General features: G+C 43.5%; 1 protein-coding gene across 1 annotated transcript in view; it reads right to left on the bottom strand.

The window, feature by feature from the left end:
• LOC133505046 (adenylate cyclase type 6-like) overlaps positions 1-19,337 on the bottom strand; it is a 47,253-nt gene extending 27,916 nt beyond the window's left edge. The window contains exons 1-3 of the mRNA XM_061827919.1: positions 19,202-19,337; positions 18,542-18,611; positions 15,523-16,417 (exon numbers count right to left, since the gene is read on the bottom strand). Of these exons, the coding sequence (XP_061683903.1) occupies positions 15,523-16,416 (894 nt within the window). The 5' untranslated portion in view covers position 16,417; positions 18,542-18,611; positions 19,202-19,337. The remainder of the gene's footprint in view (positions 1-15,522; positions 16,418-18,541; positions 18,612-19,201) is intronic.
• Between the last annotated feature and the right edge of the window lie 1,948 nt (positions 19,338-21,285).

The raw sequence follows: 21,285 nt of genomic DNA, 5'->3' as shown, positions 1-21,285 counted from the left end.
TGTAACTCCCGCCATGAAAATCTTCTCAGGGATTTGTTGTCGAGAAGAAGCAGGATGTGACGTAAAGGACAGTGGCGCCCCCTCGTGGACTCGTTTGTTTCCATTAGTTTTTCCTCCGGGAAGGTAGCTCGTTGTTCCTTCGTGTTAGCCAAAATGCCGGCTCATTGCATTGCTGGACATTGCTTGAACACTTGGGAGAATGGAATTACCATTCAAACTTTTCAAAAAGACCCGATTCGTTGTGAAAAATGGATTGCACGGCTGCAGAGGACGAGAGCTTCGTGGGTTCCAAATAACAGGTAGGTGTGTATACAGCTACTAAAAAGAAAATTGTTTGGGGCAGACCACGTAATTGGTCTCTCTCACAAGGTAACAAAAGATCCGCGTATGAAATGTGTCGATGTGCGCGTCGCCCAGCCAACAATGTCTCACTCAGCCTGCAACATAGCTCGGCTGCACCCCCTCCTTATATAGCACGGCGAACCAAAACTCACCCACACCGGCTGAGGCGGCGCGTTCGGCGGTCACATCTTCCGCGAAGGCTGCGCGCCGGGCTTTGCGACGGGGGCGGGTGCAATAATGCGCCCCGGCTCAATAGTGTTCATCGCGTACTGCGGTGGCTGTGAACAACCCTCTAAAAGCAGCACACCTCGGCTCCGTTATACGCCACCACGGCGCCGAAAATCAGCCACACCGGCTGAGGCACTGCGTTCGGCGGTCACAGTTTCTGCGAAGGCTGCGCTTTGGGCTTTGCGGACGGTGGCAGCTCTGAAGAACCCATCCGAGAATGCGTTACTCAGTCGCGTGCGAGCATGAAGCGCGCCGGCTCGACTGTGAACACAAAGCAGCACCGCTCGGCTCCGATGAGCCGCTATGGCTCATCTCTGCCGCGGAAGTGGATCGGACAGGATGCGGTTTGGCCGTGACGGCATATCATCTGAATATGGCTTGAAACAATAGTGTAATATTGCCCCGGTAACTTCACTCGGTTGTGTGGTGCTGTCCTTTTCGAAAAGAGCTTCCGTGTCAGAAGGGGCATTGGAAAAATCCGAATATCTCTGTTGTTCGGCTTCCATAGTAGCAGGCACTGCGCGTTTTCAACGGCGGAAGTGACGATGACGTCAAGGACAGAGGACGCGACTAATATGGCGACCACTTGGATGTCGAGGGACACTCAATTGCGCAACTTTGTCCATGGATGATGCGCTCTCTGCTCACTTTTTTTTCCGTATAGACATTGAAGTGAATACTGTTATATGTATTTTTCATTACAATATCTATTTTAGAATGTTTATAGGGATGTCACCCCCACTTTAAGTACAGCGGCTTATGTACAGTAAGTGCGTAAGACCCAAGATCTCGCTTGGCAAAGATAACAAACGAGTGCCACAGCAGTCACGCAAGATAAAAACAAGTCCTCTGATCCCAAAAAACGGCTCGCTGACTTCCTGCGGATCTTCGTCTTCATGATATCCTTTACCTTTTACCACTGCCGTCCTTCACTGTCAGGAAAAGGTAAAACAATGCAGGTCACTTGAGCTTCGTGTTATGTGATGACGTCACGTGCGATGACTCTTCGACGTTCAAAAACATTTTGAACCATGGCCATTTTTTTTAATCCTCCACAAAGGCCAAATGAACCGAAATAGTTCCTTTTACATTTGCACACATTTCCGCTCGGACCCCTAGTTCAAAAGTACTTGAATCCTTGACGTGCTGTATGGGGTGGGGGTGGGGGGCCGCCCCCACATGTGCTCGGAATAATCTGGAAAATATGTTCCCTTCAAATTTCCATCAACGCTTCTTTTCATTTCGCTGAAGTGACGCTACATGTGTCAGTCTCCCATTCCTCAAAGGTGAGTGAGCACTTTTAAAAGTGTCTTTTAATAATTTAAATGTGTTTACAGTGTATCAGATTTGTTAGTAAAATGGTCTTTGTAGATGTTTCATTTTCAGCCATCATGTTGTTTTGGCAGGGGTGGGGTTTTTGGAAGGCCTCCCTGGGATGCACAGACCGGTTCCCCCGTACACGCAAGCGCTCAGCGTTCCCGTTTGTGGCTGGACCAGATTAATTTGAGTTTGGACAGAGGTGCTGCGTTTCCAGTGGAGGCGAACGGGCACACCCGACCCTCTGACAATTTGATGCCTTCCTTCTTGTTTCGACAATTACACATGAAGGGAAGCCCGCGATTAATGGGTTCCAAAGTTTCAAAATTTTAGCTCTATTTTTACCAATCTGGAAGCACACGCTTTTTGTTCAAGTTGTGACGCCTTTCTTTACAACTTTGCAAACCCGAAGCCTTTTTATGTTGCTAAAATTCCACTGGGGGATGTTTGTGATTGTTTTGCATTTTATTAGGTTTTATTAGGGCCTGAGAAAGGCCCTTTTGGAATGGTTGTGTTTATTATTATTATTCAGATAAATGACAAATGGAATTGTGGAAAAAAAAACTCACCAACTTTTGCAAGTGTCTGTATCCTGGTAAAACCTATTTATGGTTTTCCAACATTTTGGAACAAATGAGCCCAGTTTCACAGATAACACATAAAATTGGAGAAAAGGAGATAAAATAAGAGTCTCCAGGATTCATTTCAAACATGTGTTGAAAAAAACTACTGTAAGAAAAACTAATATATATCTATATATATATATATATATATATATATATATATATATATATATATATATATATATATATAATTGTGTCTTAATATTGCGGGGGGCGGCAGAGAAGAGCAGCTGGAAAGTGTTGGTCTCACAGTTCTGAGGTCCTGGGTTCAATCCCAGACCCGCCTGTGTGGAGTTTGCATGTTCTCCCCGTGGCTGCGTGGGTTTTCTCCGGGTACTCCGGTTCCCTCCCACATCCCCAACATTAATTGGACACTCTAAATTGCCCCGAGGTGTGATTGTGACTGCGACTGTTGTATGTCTCCATGTGCCCTGCAATTGGCTGGCAACCAGTTCAAGGTGTACCCCGCCTCCTGCCCGTTGACAGCTGGGATAGGTTCCAGCACTCCCGGCACCCTTGTGAGGATAAGCGGCTAAGAAAATGGATGGATGGAATATTGCGGCTTTACAGTACAACGCCTACTGCGGCGGGTGCTAAACCCCTCCTACTTAACAGACGAGGGTTCTCTGTCCAAACATTCTTGTATTGCTTTTCTGGTGAAGCATAATTGATGAAAAGGAAACATGTGATTCTTTGTGATCTTTTGGTATAAGAGAGAGCGGATCCTGTGACTCCTCCCGACGATCCGGGATGAATCATGAGACGAGGGCCTTGTTAATGTGAACAGAATGGCTCAAGTTCATTCTATGAGAATCTGCCATCAGACCTTTTGGTTGGACAGGGTCAAATGGGGTCCCTTAGGCATGTTGAAAGGTGATAACTACTGTACATATATCCATCCATCCATTTTCTGAGGAGGAGCAGGCGCGCCGAAGCCCATCTGAGCTATCATCGGGCAGGAGGTGGGGTACACCCTAACCTGATTGCCAGTAAATTGCATTGCGCACAGAGACAGACAACAGCCGCACACACAATCACACCTAGGGGCAATTTAGAGTGTCCAGTGAATGCACGTTTTGGGGATGGGGGAGGAAACCGGACTGGCCGGTGAAATCCCACGCAAGCACGGGGAGAACATGCCAACTCCACATCGGGATGGTTGGGTTTTAACCCTGCTCCTCCGAACTGTGAAGCAAACGCTCTAGCCAGTTGCTTCACCGTGTCGCCTCCCATCGTACATTGAAAATAAATCACATTTGAAAAAAAGAATCCCCAAATGTCTGGTTATTTCCATTTCCCACTCTATTGATAGCACATAACTGCACAAAGTTTTGGGGTCCATTTTAAAGTACTCCAAATATTTATATAAATATAAACACGTCAGGAAAGCTGCAAAGTTTCTTCAAAGTTAAATGTAGTATTAACAGATCAATTGTATTGTAAATAAGAAAAAGTTCTGAATGTTCTCTCTGGGTAAATAGAGGTTAAATTTGATCTGAGTTATATTTTCGCACCTACCTCCTTATTCACTTCAAGCTGGACGCAATTTATGTTTCTATAAAAGCAGTTGCTTGCAGGTGGGATGAGGAGCAATTACAATACATCTTTTCTTAAATCGCATCATCACCTGCGGAGGTTTAAAAAAGTTACACAAAGTGAGGAAAAGAAAATTCAGTTGCAATCTTTAAATATTGGCCATAAAAGTCAAACATTTTCAGAAAAATAAATACTCAAATACACATTTCTATGCGACAAAGTATTTGTACTTTGCTATCCCCTCACCATGCACTGTGTGGGTGTGTGTGTGGCATTTGAACAGCAGGACATTGTTGCGTGTTTGCACAGCGATGGTAAGCGTGTTTGCCAATTACAACACGCTCTCGGCGCCGCATTCTCTGGCCATTACACTAGCTGTGCCTGTTTAGCTATGCAACAGATAATGGAGAGGGGGGAACGAGGGGGGTAGCGGCAGCCAGGCCAAGCTGAACCGTTGTCTTCTGCTGACATGAACTTTGACCCAGAGCTGCTCACCTCCACGGAGAACCCAAAGGCCGCGAAAGCCTAAGGACTAGCACTCCGCACTGATTGACATTTAACACTGCTAATGGATTCCAAATATATTTGCACTGGCTGTTTGCCTGTCAGCCATCGCATTTCAACCTCTATTTACTTTCACACACAGTCAAGTTGTTAGTAAACCATGTGCCGCTATTGGGAGGTTGCACTTCCCCAGCTATTATTAACCACGCACTTATTTTCCTTCTTGTCAGCCATGTTTTAAGAGCAATAATTTATTGGGTGTTATTATCTGTGCCATGGATTTTGTAGAATATTACGGATGGTGAATGTATTCACAATCTGTACTAAGATATACGTATTGTACATACGTATAGGTGAGTAATAGGTAGATATACTTGTGTAAAGGAAGAATCTGATGAAAGTATAAGAAGTACCTTGAGATACAAGCTTAATTCATTCTGAGAAATACACAGACCAAAGGCAAACTCACTGAGTTCGCTGCTATGCTGCACACAAACTGAATAAGCTGCCAACACAAGTCAAGTTAGCCTAATGGGTCATCATGTTTAAGATGGAGCATTTTAATTATCCATCCATCTATCCATTCATTTGCTGAGCCGCTTATCCTCACAAGGGTCGTGGGAGTGCTGGAGTCTACCCCAGCTGTCATCGAGCAGGAGGCACGGTACACCCTGAACTTGTTGCCAGCCAATTGGAAGGCCACATGGAGACAGTCGCAGTCACAATCACACCTAAGGGGCAATTTTAGAGTGTCCAATTACTGGACGTTTTTGGGATGTAGGAGGAAACCAAAGTGCCCGGAGAAAACTCATGTAGGCACGGGGAGAACATGCAAACTCCACGCAGGAGGAGCCGAGATTTGAACCCTGGTCCTAAGAACTGTGAGGCCTTTGAAAAATGTAATGTAATGTTTTTATATGTTTCTAATTTCAAACCTGGTTATTCGTCAATGTGTTGTATTGAATGTAATTATAATCTTTCATTTATGTATGGGTTTACCGTTGTAGCGGCCTCCCGAGCAAAGTCATAACTACAATGTGGCCCGTTAGAAAATTGAGTTTGAGGACCCTGCATATCTAGATGATTTGATTTTATTCAACGAAACATACACTCACAGTTTGACAATGACAGCTATTAATTAACCATAAATGTGAAAAAGTATAAATAGTAAATGACACATACATACAAAAAACTACTAGTAAGATAAACAAACAAATTGTTTAACTAATTGATTAATAAATCATAATTTACATGTCATGAGCAATATTTTCTTCTGCTTTGGGTCCGAGGCCTGGGGTTCCTCAGTTTTGGTATTAAGTGACAGTATTAAAAAAATACGACAAAAAATGTTTGCGCTTTTTTTTTTTTTAATTAAGGCTAACACACCTTTTATGTAATGCTTATCTCATGCATATCATGAGTGAGATTTGTATGTTTATCAACCCTTGTCATTCATTCTTAATATTACATAAGTGTTTGTGCAAGTACTGTTCATAAAGATTTGGACTCGGTAGGAATCTTGTGTTAATAGATGTACAATAATTTTGTTGGCTTCATATTGATTTTTATGCACTCTATCCTCTCAGCTCCTGGTTAGCCCTCTCTGGAAGTGGGTCACTACTACTGTGTAGGAACACGAGGGCCCCTGGGTTTGGCCTGCTGGGCTAAAACCACTGATCTCGAGAAGAAAAAAAAAAGATGACCTCAACAGCAGATATTCCACAGTGGCACATATGTGTGCAAAATAGCGTCGCTTGCAAAAAAAAAAAAAAGGTTTGAGTGGCCATGTTTGCTTTATGTAATGCTGGCTAAAGGAATTATCCAGGACTGTAGTCATGTCAGTGACATCGCATTGATTGCCATCTTGCTCTGCAGTGTTAAGAGCAGGGATCAGTAAGTTTCCACTCGGCCCGCATCCGTATGGGCCCGCAACAATCTAGTGTAGGAACAGGTTTTTCCTCCTGTGCTGTAACAACACACAATAACAAACACCCCGCCGCCCTGATGTACATTTGATAACGAGCTCAACTCCTAAACCGTCTGTCAATACGTCCTCCCTTGGGGACCAGCCCGTTTTGGGACTATGCTGCTGCAGGGCAAAGCACATCATACGCTTGCTTGAATGTAAATCCACGTATGACATCTTCCCCAAGAGGCTGGTTGTGTTTGAACCCAAACAATGCTTCTGTAGTTCACTTCACCCCCATCGAAGCGTATGGCTACAGTTGCTCGTACACTTGGTATGGAAACATGTATACTATTTCAAAGCCGAACGCATGCATGGCGGTCGGATGGAAATGCGCCTGGTGCCTACTCTGAACTAAAGACAACAGAATTGACACCGCAGACAGGTGGGCTCTTGTAAACGAAACTAATCTGCTTTAGACCATCTATGTTTACGTTACAACTCCCAGTCACAGACTTGTGGCTTTTGGCCTTTGCTGACTTTGAAGGCGGGAGTGTATACTATGCTTAAACAGTGAATCTGTAAGCATTCATAGGGTGGGCTACAGCATTTGGGGAAGGGGGGACCCTTATGTTTGTCGAAGAAGGCCTCTTGCTAGCAATGTTATACATTTTCTTCAACAGTCTCGAACCGAAACCCCGGCCTCCCAGATAACAAATGTGTGTGGTTCATTCTTTGCATTTTCAATCAGTAATTCAAAATTTAAAAAGATCAAAAAGGAACATTATATTTTGTTAGAGGAATAAAATATCCATAGTAACAGACAGTTAATACAGCATAACAAACGTCTCAGGTACCGTAACCTCTGGATTATAAACCGCGACTTTTGTCACACGCTTTCAACCCTGCGGGTTATGCAATGATTTGGCTAATTTGTGCATTTTTTTATAACGGCCGCCAGGGGCGCTCAAGCAGAAAAAGTAAGAGTAAGACAGGTGGAATGTATGTGCCAAGGAAGACGCAAGTTTAATATTACTTTGCGTTTTATGCATGAATAAAATTAGCATGAACAGACCCTCATCATGGAAAATGCAAGAAGAAATGCATATGACCCAGCTTTCAAGTTAAAAGCAATCAAGCTGGCCGATAAAGAAGGAAACAGAGCTGCTGCACGCAAACTTGGCATAAATGAATCGACGGTGAGACGCTGGAAACGGCAGCAGGAAGAACTGCAGCAATGTAAAAAGACGAAAAAAACTTTCGGAGGTAATAAAAGCAGGTGACCTGAACCGTGTTGCTGCTGTGTTACTGCCTCGTCTCAGTGACTTTTAGCGGAATGTTTTTTTACCCAGCCCTGTTAATGCTGTGCTACTACTGTAATGCTGCTTTTTTACTGCCGCGTCACAGGCACTGTTTGGAATGAAAAGCTATGGTATATTATTAAAACTTTGTAAACTCTTTCTGTGTATCGTCTTTCTTTTTAACTATCTCATGTTTCAATGTGGGCACATGCGGCTTATAATCAGGTGCATTTTATAGTCCAGAAATTATGGTATAGATTCTTCCCAATATATAAAAAACGAGTATCCTACAGTATATTAAGGTTCAATGATGATACTGTCCTCTTCTTCAACTCTTTTTCTCTCTCATTTACCTCTGTGCAAGCAACACAGCACACTGCCGAAAAGAGGCCAAAGAAAACTTCCAGTCGCAGTTTCTGCCAGGGCGGACTGTAGCATAATACCCAGAAAATTTGCATCCGCGTTTCCCCAGTATGTATTGCTATAGTTAAAATGACTATATTACAATCTGACTGCATTAAAATGCATTTGTACTGACATGGTTTGATAGGGTTAACCCTAGTTAAATGGGTGTCATTGTTAGTAGTGAATAGTTAAATCAGTGTCATTTTTTTACTTGTGAAATGACTGCTACTTTTGGTGGAAAACCCTTACTCAGACCATTTAAACCACACGTGTCAAACTTAAAGCCCGGGAGCCAGATTCAGCCTGTCACATGTTTCTATGTGGCCCGTGTAGGCAAATCACGTGTGCCAACTTCCATGATGCTTGTTAAAATCTGTACCAAAATTTGAAATTGTCATACCATATGAAGAGGCATTGCAAGCATTTTTGCGTTACCAAACATGAACAATAGTTGAAAACCCCATGAACCTAAATTTCTGATTCAAAACTTGTTCATAAATTGCATGTGTAAATCTGATGAAGTGATTAAAGAGTTTTATGGTTTCACTGTCGTAACAGCATCTCTGAAGGAAACCCCAACTACAGTTCGACACCTCTGAGAGATCTAGTCTTTTTTTGCTTGCAAGCCTAGGACAGAATGTCAGTCAGTCCACATGTTGAAACGTGAGCAATGACACCATTATTTCAAATGGAATCAATAAAACAATTGATGAAAAGTTTAAAACGCCTGCCAGTCACGACAGTCTTGGAGATTCCTGAATCCTGACGTGTCACTGCAGTGTCTATGGTGGGTTTTAAGTTGTGTTGTCTCTCGCTCATCAGCCCCACCCTACTCGCCACAAACCACCCTAAGCCCAGCACGATAATTACTCTATCAATCTATCATTCAATAAATAAAATGGAGCTCGTGGAACACCGGCGGATCGCCTTTGGCGCCGTCCAATACTTCATGTTCAGTGCTTCAATGGTGAATGGACTGCGGTGATACATCCCTTTATCTACACAATCACAATGCTTTGTGTTACATTCACCCGTTCACACACACATTCATACAGCAATGAGTAACACACATCACAGGCACTTACAAAAAAGCTAAGTGGTAATTCTGCTCGCTAGCCTGTGAGCTCAGGAGCGAAATAAGTTCACTCCATCACGGTAACATAGTTTCAAACATCAGCGCCTCACTCTGAGTTGTGTGTGTTAATCACCAATTAAGGCACATGCAGCAAGGTTAACTGTTTATTAAGCATAATCTCCACATGTACTGTAATTCAACCAGCAGTTAATGACAGCCACTGTATTTGAGGCCTACAGCCAGCAACAGCTTAAGTCAGTGTTCCTTGCGGGACATTCTCAATACGTTATCGTTGCAGCAGTGCCATTGTTTTGTCACTGATACACGCCAATGTCAGCTTTTTCTCGGGGCCCCCTTCAGCAATTTCCTGGGTAACCCACCCTGTACGTGGATCTTAGAAAATAATGAGAAGTTTTCCAGTTCTAAGCGGTCACAGACTAGCGATCGGACAACATCGGGTGATCATGTTTGTCCTAGAAAGTGAACATCATAGCTGCCAGAGTAATTTCATCATAGGCATCCGGGTAGCTGCCCACTGAGTGTAATGTGACTTGAAAGTGGCCGTGAGTGGAGACCTCAGTGTCAGCTCTCTGGGAAATGGAAGGTCACTCCATCTGAGACGGATCTACTGAAAAGAACTGGAGAAAAAAGGGCAGAATGGGACTGGCAGCGCTTATGAAGTCGGGTGAGTCATGCCCACATTATTCATAGTCTCCATGGTCAATGGTCACCCCCAGTACACTCATCACCCCCTCCACCTCAGGGACGTCAGACACCATTGAGGAGGTCTCTCACAAAACACGCTTTTGTCCGGACCTTCATCACTCTCACATCATCTCGGCTCTACGTGCGGTACAGACAACTCCACGGGGAAAACACAAATAAGGCAAAACAAGAGAAGGCTGGGAGGAGGATGAAGTCCCAGAAGGAGAACGCTGCTTTCCCAGATCAGGGCGCCGAGCCATGTGACGCTAGGGGGCTACAAAGTTTGCATGAGGTTACGTGTGTGATACCGAGAGCATGACAGACTGAATGGGCTCCCTCTGTATTCACAAAAGTGCAAGGAGTCTGGAACCAGACAAAAGGATACCTGGCGAAATAAATTCAGTTTACAATGAGATACCGTTCCTCTTTTCTCAAGGTAGAAAGGCCAGAGGTGGCGAAATTACTCATACTCTGTACTTACAGTACAGTACAGTGAAGTCCAGTCGAAGCACAGATGCTTGTGACAAAAAATAATTTGGTAGAAGTAGATCTAGGCAGACAGAAAGACAGACAGACATACTTTATTCATCCAGTTGCATCGACAATGAAAACAACACAAGCCAAAGCAGGGGTGCCAAAAATATACAAACATTAAACATCGTATCTGCACAAGTCATATTTTCGTGTTTGATGAAACATTGAAAATATACTGATGTCCAACAGTACAAAATGAATAAATAATCAAGAAAATAAATACTTGGGAAAAGTACAGATACCTGAATTTTTTTTTTTTTGGTATAGTAATATGAAGTAGTTGTACTTGGTTACTCCACAGTGATGCCATTTTTAGAGCCTCACGCTGTTAAACGTTGGAAACGCTTCATTCAAGTCATAAACAAGCCCAAACAATGTTGCTATCCTTCCTCCCACACATCTATTTTCAGCTCGAGAGAGACAGTCAGCAACAATCTTGTTCAACAGTGCAAGCTTTAAGCTTATGCCCCATCACGGGGGGGGCGTCTGTCCTTCAGGAAGAGCAACAAAAGTGACCCGGCCGGGCGTGTTGACGCGGAGGTGCCCCGGGCAACTGTGCAAATGTCAGCATGTAGTCAGTCTGTCTGATCTGCAGCCCTCCACAACATAATAGAAGCGCACTCACCCAGCAGAGTTGTGTCAATATTGTCTCATTCCCAGTGACTTTACACACATCTGGGTTGCTTCATAGCGACGTGTGCTAAAAGGAAACCAAGAACCTGCGGTGCATTCCACTATGCAACTTCAAGCCATATGTCGTGGTAACAAACAAATACGATGAGTTAAGTATTTTCTACTCACCCCTTGTGTGGGGGAAAGTGACAAAACAATCCACGACAGGACAGCATCTGTTCTGTTAGACTGTTACACAGCAGGAACTTCTTTGACTTATAAACTGCAGTCCACGTTGAGATATATTTCATGTATTTGAAATACATTTACTTCAGCCAGCACGATGGACAAGCAGTCTAGCGTGGCTGATTCACAGTTCTGAGGTTTCGGGTTCCAATCTCGGGGAGAATGAGGTTAAGTAATTTTCAAAAGCAGAATTTAACCATTCCATTCAAAACTCGGGCTAATAAACATCTCATTTTATGCATGAGCTAAAATTATACATACAGTACCTCTAATATAATGACGACTGTTAACATGGAACACACATAAAAAACTTTTTTTTTAACAAAAGTGATGCACATAAGCTAGCGCGAGAAGAAGTCCTCACTTTCATTCATTGTCACCTTCCCATTCAATGTCATAAAGAAATTCAGCACACAAAATCCCGATCAAACTCATTTACTCGCAAAAATAGCTACTCCCGTCAAGCAAATGGCAACGGAACAATGACTGGAACGACAAACCCTTTGCAAAATAAAGCCGTGTCGCGACTTTGCTAGGACGCTAATTCGCCATGGCCAAGGTCTGTTGAACGTCTCATTCAATTGACGGGCTTTTTGCGGGTGGAAAATGTGGAATTTGAAGAAAAGTGAGGAAGTTGGAGAATGTGGAAAATTGGTAGCTCGGTGCAGGATAATGTTCATGTTTGGGCTCTTTACTGTTCACGCAATTTCAATGATTCCCAATGTTTCTATTTGTACAACAAGGAAATAAAGGAATGATCCAGTTTTCCATTCCGATTGGTGAGACGGCGTCAGCATCGTGGCCGATCCGGTCCCGCTTCATTAGACCACAGCGGCCTTCTTGTCTCAAGCGGGGAATCGTGGACGGATCTTCACCGAGCTGTATGATCACCATATGTCGTTAGCATCAGCTAATTTTCTTGTTCGTTCACATTCAGTCTCAAAGTCAACAAACGCAGTCTAAGGAGAGAAGTCCATGCATGACAATAAAATGCATTTTAGAAAAAAAGGTCAGATAGTGACGGCTGTACTTGATACTTCATTTTCTACAGATTGGACTACTCTATTAGAATTAAGTTTACAGGTCCCAGGAAGCTGTAACATATTAAACAGGTCCTAAACTGTCTATATTGACCTTCTGTGAGTCAGAGAAGAAGTTTTCAGATTTTACAGTTGGTTTGTAAATGTCAGACCTAAATATACTCAAGTCCGTTTATTCCCCTTTGAGAGACAGAGAACACACAGGCTTATTGATCGTTTTCAGACCCAGAATGCAACAAACTAAAGCAGCTGACATCCGCTCGCTCAAACTGTTGCTCCATTTAAAGTTGTTCACTGCTGCTTTTCAGTTTTTAAAAATACCGGATCTTCTTCTGCCATTTTAACTTGATGTGTTTTGCTTTATGGCTTTATTCATCGTCCTTTATGTTGGGATTCTATTGTTTTTGAGCATTTCATTTACTGATTTATTATTTTCTTATCTCTTTGGATTTTTCTGGTATGCATCATACAAATAAACCTTCCCTGTCTCGCCTTCTAGCACAAAAGGGAAATTTCTTCAGAGAACCCAACTCAAGTGTCAGAAGCATTTAGATTTAGTACGCCACCTTCGACACGTCGACAGCGGCCAATATGTTCCCTTTTGACGAAGAGCCACATTAGGGCATCGCCACATGAGTACAGTAACAACATTGTGCTCCATTTTATGCTGATGACAATGCCCGGACCACGATGTCATGGTCACACATCCCAGCAGCAACTGTGCAAGAGCTGGGATGAGCCTTACTTTATTGCCCCATCGGCAGTACATTTTTACTTCACTCCATCCATTTTCTTTTGCCGCTTATCCTCACAAGAGTCGCAGGAGTGTTGGAGCCTATCCCAGCTGTCAACGGGCAGGCGGCAGGGTACACCCTGAACTGGTTGCCAGCCAATTGCAGGGCACACCGAGACAAACAGGCGCACTCACAGTCACACCAAGGGGCAATTTCGAGTCTCCAATTAATGTTGCATGTTTTTGGGATGTGGAAGGAAACCGGAGTGCCCGGAGAAAATCCACACAGACACGGAGAGAACATGCAAACTCTACACAGGGAGGGCTGGGATTGAAACCAGGTCCTCAGAACTGTGAGGCCAACACTTTCCAGCTGCTCCACCGTGCCGGTGGAATGAGCAAGTATAAGGATGAAATACATTTAAAATTATAAAACGTATTTTTGCTTAGTGAAAGAGCAATTATGAATACACAAGAGAAAATAAGACATATTACTCAACGACCAATTGTTTTTTCTCTTTTAGCTCAACTGTGTTTTTCTTAAATTCTCTTTGTGCAGAAAGCAGGAAACTACATTTTTTTTTTGTCTACAAATGCTTCTATATTTTTACAGTGGTTCTTTGAATGTGTACCTTATTTAGTTTTGACGTCTATTTTGGATTAATGTTTTATACTGTTTTATTGGTTGTTGTTGTTTTTAATGAAACCATTCATTAAGATAGCATGTATGTGAAAGAATGACCGCCAAGTCTGGCACAGGAGAATAAAGTCACTAGCTGACAGTCTCTAGCAATTACAGTGTGGTACATTGCGACCTAATAGTCAGTGAACGTCAATCCATCATTCTGTCACTTTTCATGTTATCTTGTAGTATAGCAATAAGGAGCAAATTTTAGTTCTTTAATGGTTTGGCAAAAGTAGCAAGTCTTTTCAAGTTAGTGGCCAAGTGAAGTCACGAGTCAAGTTGAGTTCCAAGTCCTTGAATATATTGTCGAGTCTCTAGACAGAAAATTCATGACTCGAGTCTGACTTGAGTCCAAGTCATGCGACTTGAGTCCACATGTTTGTCAACTTGTTCTGAAGGCCTGACTGTGATGTGTCTGGCGGAATACTAGTGGCAGCGTGCAAAACAAATATGCAGATAATAGAAGAAGATGAATATTGTTGTGTAGATGGAGTGAGACTGTTCATGAGCAAATTGATGGATGCCATACTGGCTCTGTGTGCTCAGCTGTACATGAAATGAATGAAAAGAGAAATCCCACTTGGCTTAATCATATTACTAAACAGAGGAAAATATACTAGACTTGCACTCTCGGCTTGGCACCTGTGGATGTGTTATCTTTGTATTCTGCGCAGATTGGTTTTCCATTGTTTTACTTACTTATTAGCCATACCTCCTTTCCCCCCCAAAAACGATGGGGTTTTAAAAAAAAAAAAATCCAAAGCAATTCTCTTACCCCTCAGTAATGTGCGGATTTTTGCTATTCACAATCTGGCAAAGAGTGGAACTCCTCTGTACGGGATGAGGGGAATCTAGCGATAGATGGATCCCAGAGGGATACTAGCTTGATATTAAATCTGGTGCGGGCATCTCTTTATCCATCCATCCATCCATCCATCCTTACAGGGGTTGCGGGGAGTGCTGGAGCCTATCCCAGCTGTCAAAGGGCAGGAGGCAGTGTACACCCTGAACTGGTTGCCAGCCAATTGCAGGGCACATAGAGACAAAGAACCACACTCACAATCACACCTAGGGGCAATTTAGAGTGTGTAGGTTTTTTGGATGTGGGAGGAAACCGGAGTGCCCGGAGAAAACCCAGGCAGGTACGGGAAGAACATGCAAATTCCAAACAAGAAGCGCTGAGATTGAACCCAGGTCCTCAGAACGCCGAGGCCAATGCTTTCCAGCCACCTTGTAGCTACCATTTCTATTATTATATCTCCCCGCGGTAGTTTGATTCATGCAAATGTCCAAAGACCCCCACCACTTTTTTGCCTTTCTCCAACTCTTTGAGTGTGTGCTGCAACCTGTTGACATCCCCATCTCAGGGGGAACTTCCTGGTCAATGGCGAGATCTTGGTCTCCCAATAAACTCTGATCAGCGTTATGAAGAGTTTAAATTCCAATTATAAATGAAGCAGGAAACATATTGGTCAGTTTACAGCTCGAACAGAGCTTGGCTCCTTTTTCAAGAAATTGCGCAAACACTGAATATCCGAAAGGACAAATTACATTAATTGGTCAGTTTAATGGTGCATTTTTGGCTCACCCTGAAATTTCACCTCAAAGCCCCATATCCTCAACTTTTTGTGTGTAGTGTGACTTTTTGAAGGTACATTTGCATGAGCATCAGTACGTTATGTTGTACAGATGAAAAATACAATCGGGTCAAAATTCCAGCTGCAACTCACCAGTTCCAAAATGAACTCGTCCCCTCGGTTGCGATACCAGGCCGTCAGAGCGTGGATGACCGACAGCGTGATCCCGCTAAGCACGGCCGCTCTCATTCGGACGGGCAGCAGTGTATAGATGATGTAGATGAAGAAGACCGTCCACCAGACGCCTTCTGAAGCACTGTGGGGGTACACCATCAGCAGCCCGTACACGTGGACCACAATCAGCACCCCGATCACCAGGTAGCTCACGATCCACATGTAGTCCTGGCGGAACCCGTTGCGGTTGCAAGCCACCATCACGGCCAGGAAAAGCGCTATGGCAACACAAAGGACGGAGACATAGGCCACGTCTGGAGCCCGCTGAATGCAGTGGAAGGCTAGCATGACCCCACACACCACCATTAGAATCCCCATCAACATGGTCAGAGAGCTCTGGTTGAGTCTGAAGAAATAGCGCTGATACAGACGCTCGAGTTTGGCCGACTGGAATTTCTTGGAGTGAAAAACCCACACCACTCGCGTCCAGCAGTCGACCGCGCTCACAGACTTGCGCCACCCTTCTGCTGAGTCGCCCAAGTCCTCCTCTCTCCTCCCCTTCACTTCACCGTCCTCAAATGTCAAGTCCACGGCTTTTGGACCCAGATCCACGCCTTCGCCCGTCCTTTTCCCATAGTGGTCTTCTTGCCATCCGCACCGAAGGCCCAAGTTGCCTCCGTTTGCACCCGCTCTAGGGTGGTAATGCTTGGGGGCCAGGCTAGGGGGCTCCGGGTCCTCGGGGTCCCTGAGACAGTTCATGTAGCGGGAAGTGCACAGCGAGGACTTCTCTTTCTTCTTTTTGCCATTGCGCTCTCCCCACGCTGTCTTTCGCTCGTCCATTCTTCCCGCAAAGAGGCTTCTGGCCCACGACATCCTGAGGACAACACGAGGGACAATCAAAACAAATCTTCGCAAAATGCGTCCGAAGCAAGAATTCTTTTGGCTCAAGCATTTTCTTGTTTAAGCGCTTTTTGTAGTTGAGTAAATAAAGTTCTTTTAGCAATCAGTTCAATGTACAGTGGACGTCTGCTATATCGCAGTTCATTCACATCCCAGATATAGCTCTGATTTTTCATGGGTTTTTACAGCATAACGGCAGGTCCAAAGTTAGAGCTGCGCGCCTTCGGTGCAACATGCCCTACTGAACGAGATTCAACGTAGTGAAGAGCAAGAAGAGGTGGTCAACAGCTCAGCTCCAGTATTTGTCGTTGTTTCGACAGAGCAGAGAGTATACAGTGTCTATAGTTTAGCTTACAGAATCATCTCAACTCAGACATTTGATAGATCACTAAACTTGAGGATACTTTGAGGATACAACGAACATGACTAGAACGCTGCTTTAAAATCACAAGTCAGGATCATTTTGATGGAATAAATTCACAAGACCAATCTTAGCCCAATGAAAATCTGATGGAACCACTCATAACAATATTCACAGAAACAAATGCAAGTAAAGAGCAACATTTAGCTTGATATTCCAAAACCACAGTACTGTAGAGAAAAACATCATCACAATGAATTCTGGGTTCCCATAATGTGTGAGGAACAGCACCAATGATTCAGGCAGGAAATTGCCGATCTACACCTCGTCCACATTGGTTCTTCTTTGTGTCACTTAAGCAGAGGACAACATCATGTGCTTGTACATTGTGTCTGGATGGTGGCCAGGTAAAATTCCTGCACCTCTCTGAAGTGTAACATATTGGCATTTATGGATGTGACTTCAAAGTTTATATAATTATACGAATAGTAATAAATAATTGGTCACTATTTCACAGCCTTTGTTTATTACGGTAGTTTTATAGAAGGTCACCCTGCCATAAATGATGGTCGACTGCATTGTATTATACTCTGTGTCGGTGTATCGTTTATGGTTCGTGAAGTGGGAGTTGCTTTATAGTCGATCAGTACTGTAACATCTATGTTAATTCCGGTTAGCCTAACTACAGCTTTTCCCATTATATGTCACCATTAAGCGAACTGCTTTTTCTTTACCAAATTACATGATTTGGATGCAATTTTGGTGTCTACAATGTGTAATTCTCGTGTTTTTTCCAGGTGTCCGTTTTATAATAAACGTTAGTTGTGAGTGTTAAATAAACTGCTTGAATCAAGGACACTTTGCTCCTCTAGGGAGAACTGTTGAATTTTTTTCATTTCCTCAAATTTATGTTATACAATTGCGAACAGGTGTTAAATAAGTTTAAGTGTGTTTCAATAAGTGTAAAAATGTGTGGGAGGTGTAAAAGGTTTTATCCAAAATGTACAGGATCTGTGTACCTCAGATTTTCTGGAAAGTAAAGCCCCCTCCAAACGGGGTTCCCTTTGGGAGTCAGACCAAATTTGGGAAGGAAAACATGCTTGAAAGTTCAAACAATAAGTGAAATATGAGCTGTCAGTGATGCTCACTAGATGTCATTCAAGCCACCATCAAAGGATGAACTCTGTATGTTTTTTGATGAAGGGTCGACCCTGGTATGACAACAAGAAGTCTGACCCTTGAAAGTTAGCGTGGTGTTATCATGGCGGTACTCCAAGCTGAAAACGCTTGGAAGCAGTATCTTGCTTACTACTATTATTTTGATAGCTTGCAACTTCCTGTTTTTGTTCATTGGCTGTGGGCTGGAAATACATTTTAGATTGTATCTTGTCTATTTGTGAAAAAGAATTGGAGTTGACTGTTCCGGCTGACTGGAGTCTGTGATGTTTTGCAAAAAGTGAGGGATGTTGTCGAGTTTGAACTGCAGACTAGTAACCTGCCAGATGTTTGTCACTTGTGACAAAAAATTTGACGTGTTTTTGTTTTGACGTTTTATTACTAGTTGATATTTTGTACTTGTGTTAAAGTAGATTGGAGTGTGTTATTAACCTCTTCCAAATCTATTTAACAATGGGTTTTTTTCAGGGTTTTTTTTTTTTTTGGTTCTACAGACTTGGATACTTCAGTGTATGCTCAATGGTTGGAGCTTTGATTTTGTGAATGACAGTTTGCACTTACCTGTTGGATTGAATGAATTAACATCGGAACCGCGCACATAGCCACTCCCCTGGGTAGGCTTTCATGTCCCCTGCAGGAGAAGAAAAGAGGCTGAACATTTGGATCAAACCTTCAAACCATTTTGTTCCGACTCAGCAGTCGAGCGCTCGGTATCATCTAGCACGACAATCGGCCCATTTGACAAGCAAGGCCTGTTGAGCGTGCACCAATCAAAGATCGAGAGCTCCCCGGCCGCATTCCACTGACTCCTCAGCGCTGATCACTCACAAAAGCTGCCGGCGACCTCCGAACCCAATCGAAAAGCCAACGTGTTGTTGCGGAGGGACCATGGGAAGCACGGCAGAATCACCAGCTCACCTCTGACACGGCCGCGGTTCTGCTGCGGTTCTGTCATGCAAACCATCCCGCTGATTGCAAGGCAAGCTCTCCTATCTATGACCAAGGGGAACAGCCAGGCCGACGGCGGCCACTTATTACATAAGTCGCTCGTCCCGCTGCTCTGCGTGTTCGCGTGCATGCAGCAGAGGGAACATTCCTCCGGGCAAGTTCACGCGCGGCGATCAAGACGGCAGATGGCTGCAAAAGAACGATCGGCACTTTTCTCTACCCTGTCTCACTTTGGGCGCATGAGCACGGACTGCGGGGAGCGCACGCATCTACCTGTGGCGAGGGTCGATCTCATAACGCCCGCAGAGGCGGAGAAGCTCCGGGTCGAGAATCTGACACTCCAGGATCCACGCAGCCGCCGACACTAGAGCCTGATGCGGATGCGGCCGTGGGCGCCTCCGAGTTACCCTGCCGGAGTCTGTTGCGCGGACAGGATCGCTCTCTCCAAACCTCCCTCTCTCTCTCTCTCTCTCTCTCTCTCTCCTCTCTCTCTCTCTCTCGTCTCTCTCTCTCTCTCTCTCTCTCGATGCGATTTGGTGGAAGCCATCTGGGTACCCATTAGCGACATCTCGCGTTAAACTTCAGCAATCGACGGGTTGTTTTATCAACCAAAAATGTCACAAAAAGTAGAGGAACAGGGCAGTCAGTTAAGGACCTTGTGCCGCGTGACGGAGAACCATAACATTGTCGTGACTGTCACGATACATCACTGCCATAGATAGCTCAACTGAGAGGCATTCTTTGATCACAACACACCGCTTTGTTCCGTATGCTTGATATCCAGCATGAGGTCCTTGCAGTGCTATGCTGCTCAAGCTCACTAGTAGAAAGACGAAGGCGCATTCGTAGCCCGCCCCCTTACACATACTGGATGACGTTTCTGTGCACTAGTAAAACAAGTTCATGTTAACAGTGAGGCAAAATAAGTAGTACTAGTACCATGCAATTGGTACCTGTTGTAAAATTTTTGCCTCACAAATAGAATGAAGTGAGGCAAGAAGGCATGAACTGACCCAGGAGAGGCTCTCCAATTTCATTTTAGTCGTATGATGAAGATAAATTCATTCATTCATTCATTCATTCATTAATTCATTCATTCATTCCTGGGGGCCAGATCCGGCCTGCCAACGGGATTTTACGTGGTCCCATTTATGTCACCTTCCATAACTCTTGTGAAAATTTTTACAAAAAGTAAGTAAGTATTTTTGTGTTACAAAGCATGAACAATTGTTGATTTCTGATTCCAAAATTAGTTCATAAATTTCATGAGTAAATATGATGAGGCAGTTTCACAGTCCAAACGGCCTTCTGAGGGAAACCATAACTACAATGTGGCCCGTGACAAAAATGACTTTGACACCCCTGATCTAAAACATCTGAAATGCACATGACTATTTTAGATGGGTGAAGTACCCTAGAAATTAGAGTACATTTGACCCCCACATGCTATTTGGCAACAATAAAAAGTGTTACCTAGAAAACCCAATTCCAATGAAGTTGGGTCATTGTGTTAAACAAATAAAAACACAATACAATGATTTACAGATCATATTCAAACTGTTTTTAATTGAATACTCTACAAAGACCAGATATTTGATGTACAGACAGAGAAACTGGTTTGTTTTTAGCAAATAATCATTAAATTAGAATTTTATCGCTGCAACACGTTCCAAAAAGCTTGGACTTGTGGCAGAAAAGACTGAGAAACTTGATGAACTCTCATCAAACATCCGTTTGGAACATTCTAACCCTAATCCTAAACCTATTGAGTATTTTAGGAACGTCCTTCAATTTATCAGTCATTCACAAGCAAAAATGTTGGGAGATTCATCTTTTTGTGAACAGTTGCGTGAGAAAATTGTTGGACAGTCTGGTGACAATGTTCCCCAACATACAATGTCAAGGATTTTAGGGATTTGATCATTTAATGTCCATAATATCATCAGCAAAAGGTTCAGAGAACATGGAGAAATCACTGCATGTAAGCGGCAAGGTTGAAAACAGCCAGAATGCCTGTGACCTTTGAGCCTTCAGGTGGCAAGGCATCAAAAACCAACATAGAATTGTAAAGGATATCACCACATGGGCTCAGGAACACATCAGAAAAGCAACGTCAGTAAAAAAAAAAAAAAAAAAGTGCAATTTAAAACTCTACTATGCAAAGCAAAAGCGATTTATCAACAAACAACATGCAGAAATGGACCCGAGTTCATGTAAGATGGACTGATGCAAAGTGGAAAAGGGTTCTGTGGTCTGACGAGTCCACATTTTAAGTTGTTTTTGGAAATTGTGGACATCGTGTCCTTCAGTCCAATGAAGAAAAGAACCATCCGGACGGTTATGGAGACAAAGTTCAA

This window comes from Syngnathoides biaculeatus, chromosome 2 (assembly GCF_019802595.1).
Source record: "Syngnathoides biaculeatus isolate LvHL_M chromosome 2, ASM1980259v1, whole genome shotgun sequence".
NCBI lineage: Eukaryota > Metazoa > Chordata > Actinopteri > Syngnathiformes > Syngnathidae > Syngnathoides > Syngnathoides biaculeatus.
The sequence above is the reverse complement of the archived record's forward strand: the minus strand, read 5'-3'. Positions and strand labels throughout refer to the sequence as shown.